Raw genomic sequence first — 8,963 nt, forward strand, 5'->3', positions numbered from 1 at the left:
GGAAAGAGCTCCCTCACTAGGTCCTGTGAAGTGTAGAGAAAACAAATAACTAGTCATAGTTCCCGCTCTGATTGTGCCTCATGTCTGCTGGTGCTTGCAAGATAATTTAAATGTGTCTTCAAAATGTGCTATTTCTGAAGTAATCATTAAACATTAGCTATGGAATAGATTTTAGAGACTGGCATAATATTTCAATTCTTAGTGTTTAGCACAGTGTTTGGCACATAGTAGAGTTAATAAATGTCTATTGACTATTGACTCTTCTGCAGAGAAACTGAGGTACAGAAAGAGGTAGCAACTTGTCCAAAATTGTACAGCTGATATTACCAACTACATATTGTGGAATCTATGACCATATACTGAGATATAGGTAAGAGATTCTAAGAGGCAGTGTGGGATGGTAAATAGAAAGTCCACACTGCTGTCAGTATAACTTTTGGTCAGTTGTTCCAGTTATGTCTAACACTGTGTGACCCATCTGGAGTTTCCCTGGCAAAGACAGTGGAGAAGTTTGTCATTTCCTTCTCCAGCTCATTTTACAATTGAAGAAACTGAAGCAAACAGGGTGAAGTGACTTGCCCAGAGTCACATAGCTAGTAAGTGTCAGAAGCCAGATTTGAATTCTGGTTTTCCAGACTCCACTCCCAGCCCTTTATCTAGTACACCACCTAGCTGCTCCTAACCTCCATTCAGATCGCACCTCTGATGCATGCTACCTATGATGCCCTGGGCAAAACACTTAACCTTTCAGTTCCCCTGAAAACTCCCTAAATCTGTACAGAACAACAGCTGCTCTGTGTAAGCAGAGAAAGCTCCTTTCCCCCCCTCTCTACACCTATGAAATCACAGGGTAAAAAATAATTGTATTAGCTCCTATAATAACATAGAAGTTAGATAAATAAGATCTTTGAGGAAAATTAGGAAAGGTAGGAAACAGTTTGGCAAAAAAATATAATAAGTTCCAAATAGATAAACAAAGAGTAAATCAGAACAAAAAATAAGACAAATAGGAGATATCTTTCACAACTGTGGGTACAGAGGAGGCTTCAAAACTAAATGAAGGAATAGGATTTATCCTAAAAGATAAAGAACATTTTAATTGTGTAAAATTTTAAGCTTTTGCCTGAATAAAATTAGCTTCACTAAAATAAGAAATAAAAACTATTGTATGGGAAAAAATTTATGTCAAATACTTTTGATAGATATATCTGCCCAAGATACATACATATATATTTTGATATATATATGTGCCCAAGACTAAGAGCTATTCTCAAATAGTTATATGATCAAAATATGTAACAGTTTTCAAAATGAAATTAAAGCTATCAATAGCCACATGAAGAGAAATGTACATTGAAACAACTGATATCATGCAAATATTACTGTAAAACATTACAAAAAATAGTCAATATTGGAATTGATGAGTATGGAAATTCAAGTACATTAATATGATATTGGTGGAGTTGCTTATTGAACAAATTGATCTATAAATTGACTTGGAACTAAGTGATAAAAGCAACTAAACATCTTATATCCTTTGATCCAATAATCCTACTACTGTGAATACTTCCAAAATACCAATACAGAAAATTCCCAAATATAATAAAATGCCATAGCACCACTTTTTATAGAAGTTTAAAAAACTGGTAACAAAATAGGGACCCATCAATTGGGAAATGGTTAAAAATTTGCAATATGAATAAAATATTACAGATGTTGAATATGAAGAATTTATAGAAACATGTAAAGATGTGAACTAATGCAGAGGAAAGCAAGTAGAACCATAGGGACTGGGATAGTTGTTGTCCTTCTACTTGAAGAGGACCAAAATGGCATCACTATTTGGGTCTGATATATATATATATAGTCTTACTGGATGATCAGACAAATTCAAGCTCCAAAGGTTCTACCACAGGTGGGACACAAATCACCTGTAAGAACATCTGGAGTGGAGATGTCTCTAAATTTGTGCCAGTGTCTCTCATATCTCCCAAATAATACCAAAGCTCCTCAGAGAGACATTGACAGTGTCATTGAATTGCTTCTTCAAACCTTACCAGTGTGAGTTCACCATAAAAGTTGGAAAACCTATGTTTGACACTCTCTACAGAAGAGTATGAATGCTAGACAGTTCAGCTCCAGAAAGGACCTCAGTGTCTGGTACCTTATCTTGCCACCTGATCTTCAGAATCTTCCTAAAACAATTCAAACGGAAGTAATTCCATTTCCTGGCATGACTCCAAGAGACTGTTTCACAGTAATACAATGTTTCATATGTCATACAAAGTTTCACAGGCATACAATGAGGTCAGCAAAGGGGCTCTGCACTACCTTCAGTAATAAACCTAATACCTTTTCTCTTCCACACTCACAATCCCAGCCAGATTAATGGAGTTCCTCAAAGTCACCTGTGATCTCAAGCCCCATATCATCCTGAAGAACTTGCCTTATCACCAATCCAATCCTCACCCCAGCCATTCACATCCCCATCCTTTTTGCTTTACTCCCTTTTTCCTCCCTCTCTAACTCTAAGGTCTCCAGGATCTCACCTTTTTACATGAAAGAGACATCAGATCCCTGTGTACTGTCATTGTCTGGAAACAAAGATGGGAAACAGCCTAGTCAGATATTTTCTTCTACATATTTATATGCTTGGAAATATTTCAGGAAGTGGGGTATGGTAAGGGAAAAGGACATCAATGAAAGGCTACTGGGGAAAACCTCTCCTCTGAATTCTCATTTACCATTTTTCAAAGATAGTATGGGTTAATCCCTTATTTCTATTCTCCATGTCAATCCTTCACTTACCTGCAGTCTGAATATAGTTTCCTTCTTTTCCATCTGGAAAGGAAAAACAATTCCAATAGGGAGTTTAGGAAAGAAGACCATACTAAAGCCTCAGAAGTTCACTTGATTTGTTTTGTAGAAAGAACAAATGAGGGCTGTGATTCCACCCCCACACCCACTCTAGTATAGTATCTTGATCCAACAGGAAAAGAGAAAAGATGTGCCACAAATGGGTGCTTTCCCAACCTAAAGTCCTGCATCTGTTTCCAGTTCTGGTCTACCACACCCAGCTGGTAAAATATTCAGTTCTTTTGGCCAGAATCCCTGTATTCATTTCTGATCTGAGTCTGAAAGCAGTTTCCCCACTCCAGTTAGCCTGTTACACCACTGCAAGGCATCCTCCATAAAAGTATTTTCTATTTGCACGTTTCATCATCTAGAGTCTTAAGAGCCCATCGAACTTTCACTTATATGGAAAATGGAGAACTTGAAGACAGAAAGGCAAGCTGCCAGGTTAGGGGAAGTCAGAAACCCCACCCCACCTAATGACTGGCTTCCAGTCTTCTCTACCTGAATTTTGTTTCCTCCAAATCACCACTCCAGCAACAACTGCAATGAGGAGGGCAATAGCAATGATGCCCCCACAGATCCAAATGGATGAGGTCTGTGGCTCTGTAACAGAAACAGAAGTGGAAAGCACTAATCCTTCTCTGCCCTGAGATTCACTAACCCCTTCTCCAAGTCCACCCAATAACTCCATATTACTTAGCTCCTTTGGGGTGGGGAATAGTTTTTCCCCAGTTCCTCCTCACTGTCCTTACCCCATTTCAGGGTGAGGGGCTCAGGCAGTCCCTCATGCTGAATCTGGCAGATATATTCCTCTTCCTGACCTGAAGTCAAAGACACAGCTGCCCACTTCTGGAAGGTCCCATCTCCTGCAGGCCTAGTCTCGATGAACTCCGTGTCCTGGAGTTGTTCCTCCCCATCCCTCAGCCAAGCCAGGGAGATCTCTGAGGGGTAAAAGCCCTGGGCCCGGCACTGCAAGATCACCTCCCCTTTGGAGCCAGCGTGATGGGTCACTTGGGCAGCAGGAGGGTCTGGAGGCAAAGATTGAAGGCATTTTCAGACTCTCCCTTCTTCCCCTCCCCTCCAGGGGCACAGGGATAGACCAGGAGATTGGGGAAGGAGCCGCAGCAAGAGACCTGAGGTCTAGGAGATCCCCTGAGGATCAGGAGCCCGGGGATGTGGCTTCATAAGAGTCAGAGAAGGGCTTGTGAAGGCTCAACCCCGACCCTGAGTAAAGCACACGCTGGCGGGACCAGCTTTACCTGTCCTCAGCAGAGAATCCTTCCCATCCTCCAGGTGCTTATGCAGCCATTGTACGCACTCCTCCTCCAGATAGGCCTTCCCTCTCTTCAGGAACTTCCCGTCGGACTCCCACTTGCGCTTAGTGATCAGAGCCACTGGCACCGCAGCAGTCCACGTGTAGGTCTCCATATCCAGCGAGATGTAGTCGAGCCCATCATAGGCGTGTTGTAGAATTCCTCGCTTGAAGCTGCCGTCCGAGGAAATCTCGCAGCCTATCAAGGTCTGGAAGACGTGAACGCCTGCCCACCCCCCAGCCCTGGGGTCAGCACCCAATCGGCAGACCCTTTGATCGCCCACTGGGCCAAAGGAAGCAGCAGAAGTAATACCTCCAATACCTCCAGCATACAGGTGACCTGTCCTGAGCCAAGTATCCTCTCCCCATGGACATGCCCCGTGACTCGGGGGCCCCCTGTCACTCACCACCTTTGCTCTGGTTATAGTAGTTGCGTAGGGTCTCTAGGCCCACTCGATAATTCTGTGTTTCTGCCCTGGCGATCCGCGTCTGCCCCTGCCAGTAGTCCTGGCCCATCTTGTGCATCCACTGCGCCCGAGGTTCCACCCTCTGATTAGCGCTGTGGCTGTCGAAGTACTCTATCTGTTGAGCATCCACGTAGCCCACAACCACCTTCCGCGGCTCCTGGAGCTCCGGACTGGACATGATAGTGACGAAATAGCTCTTGGAGTGAGAGCCTGAAATGTAGAGACACCGGCCCAGGCTCAGGACCTCCGCCCCGCCCCACACTCCGTGTTTGTCGTCTCTATGGCCAAGCGCGTGGGACCCTAGAGCAAACTAGCCCACCTGGGGTGTGACCCTGGACCCTGCAGCCCCTGAGATGCTTCCCCGCCCTGGCCATTTGAGTCCCTCCGTCACGGATACTGATTATCATGACTATAGCGCTTCCAGAAAAGAAAAACAGCCTCTGACAAGAAGTGATAACAACCCGGGCAGGTCCTAGTGCCTCCGTCTCTAGAGGCTGCCCTATCGCCACCCTCTCTGCTCCTAATATCAGGGCTCAAATACTCGCGCTCCCCACTCCAACCTCTCCCTTGTATCTTCATCTGGCCCCTTCCCCATCCCATCTGTTCGGCACCCTCCTCTGTGGAGCTTTTTAACAAAGCTTTTCATGGTTCTTCTGGCCTCGACCCTGTCTATCAGGGGCTCCTAGATTCCTCTGCTCCCTTTTTAAGTCCTCTAATGCCGTTGCACTCCTGCCATCTCTGCTTAAGTGCCTCCTCTCCTCACACCCGCCTATCAATTCACTCACCTCACAACAAAGCTGAAAGACCCACACCAAGACCTATGCCTTCCTGATAATAACAGCTGAGATGCCAGGCTACTATCCCAGAGAGCAAACACGCACTAATTCATTGCTTCTTTCTTTCACCACTGTCTCTATAGTAGAGACCCTCCCCACCCCACATCAATCCATGAATCCGTGGTACAGCTTCCAGGCAGTGATTTAACAATATTCCCTACTTACCAGCCCAGGTCTCTTTCAGTACTAAGGTCCCAAACAAAAAAAGAAAGAACATATTTAAGGCTCAGTAGAGACAGGCAGATGAAACACAAGATCAGTGAAACCAGTTTACACTGGATTTATAGAAGGCAAACCCTTAACTTCTGGTTGGCTTCACAGAGGCTCTGCCACCCAATAGCAAATATAATACCAAAAATCTCATTGGTGAATGGGCAGAACAAATATACATAGACCAGAGGCTTCCACAGAGGAAATCCTTAGTGTAAGAGGAAAACCTTTCATCTATGTAACACACCTGGGACCCTCTTTCTCCCTTCATTTGCCTGCTGCTATTACTTTGTTTTAAAGCATTTGACTCAGTAGAACTAAATGTACTCTTGAAGGATCTCATCCAGCCATATTTCAAAAAGATAAAAGATTCTTTGAGGGACGCAATCAAGAAGTTTTGCATGAACTGGAGAGCCCTGCCATCTAACAAAATATAAAGCAGAAAAACATGTTTATTTACAATCATATGTCTTAGACATAAATGAGATTTTGGAAATCATTTATACCAATCCTTATATAGGTAAGGAAACTTGTCTTCAGTAAGACTAGAGTAAATAAGAATAAAGAGCAAATCAGAATAAGAACCCAGGACACTGAATTTCAAAACTTAATGTTACACCATAATAATCTGCCAGTAGCATGGAGCAGGTTATACACTGAATCCAAACAAAAGAATAATATTCTCTGGATGGCAGAATTCTCCAGTATCTCCCATTGACATATGGCATCACACAAACTGGAGCAGCATTAGAGTATCTGAAGTTAAATCTATGGCAATGCCAAAGGGATTGATCTAACCATCTATAGGAAGAAAAAAGCAAATTGGATGAAAATTCCATATTGCCTCAACTGTGTGTGACATGCACCTCAACAGGTAGTTTGTTCAGGTTGTCTGTTAGTTTCTTGAATAAAAACCCTAAATGGACAGTGAACTGGATCCAAAATTGAATAGGAAAAGAATATATGGTATTTCATTTCAGAAACTGTTTGGTGCTTTCAGTAATTATGAATCACAGAATTGTCAATATTTTTGCTTGATAACATATACCTACAAATTGTAGAATACCAGATCTATTGGGAGAAGGACCCAAAATTACAATTAAAGCAACAGAAAATCGATACCTGAACTATTTCAGACAAATTAAATACCGCAGTTACTTTTAGTTAATTACTTTTAAAAGTTTCTTTTCTTGAAAGCAGCATGAAGTAATTTTAAAAGTACTGATGATGCAAAAAAGAACCAAGTTCAAATTTTTACTTTACTACTTACCACTAGCCATGAGACCAAAGGAAGTCATAACCTCACTGACACTTAGTTTCCTCATCAATGAAATGGGAATAATAATATTTGTACAAGCTACTTTGCAGAGTGTAAGGAAAGAGCTTTCTAAACCTTGAAGCACTTAAAAATGAGATGTTTATTGCTTACAAAGCTCTTTATTTCTTAGATGTCTTTGACAGCTATTTCAGCTGCTTAAGTTTTTATATCTATTGTGAGCAGTCTCTAGATGAAGGATTTTCTAGATGGGGCTTGTGTGTAACTACCATGCCTTACTTTCTTCCCATATTATCATCTTTACAGACAACCTCCCACACTCATTATACAGAATACTTTCCCAGGAATATTCATAAATACAGTAGAAAGACAACAAAAGGAAGGCTTCTTAGGTAATTTGATTATCCAAAACTGAACAGCTTTCAAGACCTCAGCTGACTCTTTTGTTCTCCCTCATGTTGATTTAATTCTATAGTCATAATATAAAGGCAAGTTTAAGAGTGGCCATCCAGAAGTTTGAGCTTTTCATGCTTCCTACAAATAGCCTTATTGTGGGAGAGGGAATGATACCTTCCTTAGGATCAATGGCTATTGCCTTCTTGCTTCCACTGCTCAACTCTTTCAAGTCTTGTATTGTGATATCTTTTTATGTTTCTTTTGAATTTTGTATTTGGACATCACATTTTCCACTTAGTTCTGGTCTTTTCTTTAGGAATGCTTGGGAATCTTCTGTTTTGTTAAATGCCCATACTTTCCCCTAAAAGTATATAGTCAGTTTTGATGGATATCTGATTCTTGGTTGAAGACCCAGCTCTCTTGCCTTTCTGAAAATCATGTTCCATGCCTTACAGTCATTCAGAGTGGAAACTGCAAGGTCTTGTGTGACCCTGATTGGCATTCCTTTGTATCTAAATTGTCTTTTCTGGCTTCTTGTAAGATTTTTTTCTTTTACTTGAAAGCTTTGGAATTTGGCAATTACATTCCTGGGAGTTGCCTTTTGGGGATTTAGTGTAGAGGGTGTTCTGTGAACTCTTTCAATGCCTGTATTGCCCCCTTGTTCTAGAATCTCTGGGCAGTTTTCTTTTATGATATCTTGTATTATAATGTCGAGATTACTATTTATTTCTGGCTTTTCTGGTAGGCCAATTATTCTCAGATTGTCTCTCCTTCCTCTATTTCTCAAGTCTATCACCTTGTCAGTGAGATATTTTATGATCTCTTCTAATTTCTTGGTCTTTTGGCTTTGCTTTATTAATTCTTGATGTCTCATGAGATCATTAGCTTCTACTTGCCCAATTCTAGTCTTTAAAGACTGATTTTCAACTATGATCTTTTTATTTTCCTTTTCAGTTTGGTCTATCCTGCTTTTCATGGCTTCCAGCAGGTCAATTCTGGTCTCCAATTTGCTTATTACTTCATTTGATTTCTGTGCTTCTTTTTCCATGTGGACAATTTTGTCTTTTAAGCTGTTATTTTCTTTTTTTGTATTGCTTTCATTTCTTTTTCCCATTTTCTGCTATCTTTCTTACTTGGTTCTTGAACTCTTTTTTAACTTCCTTAAGAACTTGTGACCAATATCCATTTCTTTTAAAGTTTGGATGTGCTTTCTTATTTGTCAGTCTCTGGTGTTGCTTCTGTATTTTGCTCTTTTTCTCCATAGAAATTATCCAGGGTCAAAAGCTTTTTTTGCTGCTGCTTATACTTTTTGCTGCTAGTGGATTGGGGTTCCTACATGTTGGTGGACATTGCTTTCTCAGCTTCTGTCTTGCAGGGCTTTGTCTTGGTAGTATCTTCCCTTCCCAGTCAAAAGCCTGAGTGAGGAGGGCAGGCAGCTCTGTGATCTTCTTTGAATAACACACTTTAAAATCTTTTGCCTTGAGGCTATTTTTCCAGTCCCTCCTGCCTCTGCTTCACCTCCTTGTTCTTCAGCCTCAGTTGAAAATCTCACTGCCAAGGCCTTGCACTGCCCTCAGGAGTAAGTTTGTGGTGTTTCAGCCATTCCCTCT

At 41.5% G+C, this 8,963-nt stretch overlaps 1 protein-coding gene across 3 annotated transcripts; it reads right to left on the reverse strand.

Moving 5' to 3' along the window:
* Positions 1-943: 943 nt before the first annotated feature.
* On the reverse strand, positions 944-5,740 carry MODO-UI (MHC class I antigen). Of its 3 annotated transcripts, none has more exons than XM_007483450.2 (8): positions 5,637-5,740; positions 4,576-4,845; positions 4,116-4,394; positions 3,609-3,884; positions 3,358-3,459; positions 2,809-2,841; positions 2,550-2,594; positions 944-2,195 (listed from the first exon to the last, which is right to left on the reverse strand). In XM_007483450.2, the coding sequence occupies exons 1-7, from the start codon at positions 5,686-5,688 to the stop codon at positions 2,554-2,556; spliced, it is 1,053 nt and encodes a 350-aa protein (XP_007483512.2). In that variant the 5' UTR covers positions 5,689-5,740; the 3' UTR covers positions 944-2,195; positions 2,550-2,553.
* Between the last annotated feature and the right edge of the window lie 3,223 nt (positions 5,741-8,963).

The sequence above is a fragment of the Monodelphis domestica genome, chromosome 2, assembly GCF_027887165.1.
Source record: "Monodelphis domestica isolate mMonDom1 chromosome 2, mMonDom1.pri, whole genome shotgun sequence".
NCBI classification, from domain to species: domain Eukaryota; kingdom Metazoa; phylum Chordata; class Mammalia; order Didelphimorphia; family Didelphidae; genus Monodelphis; species Monodelphis domestica.

Coding starts and splice junctions, on each gene's coding strand:
- MODO-UI (XM_007483448.3), bottom strand. CDS start 5,042: ATGATAATCAGTATCCGTGACGGAGGGACTCAAATGGCCAGGGCGGGG. Junction 4,395..4,575: donor CTATAACCAGAGCAAAGGTG/GTGAGTGACAGG, acceptor GGGGGTGGGCAG/GCGTTCACGTCTTCCAGACC. Junction 2,842..3,357: donor TTGGAGGAAACAAAATTCAG/GTAGAGAAGACT, acceptor TTTCCTTTCCAG/ATGGAAAAGAAGGAAACTAT.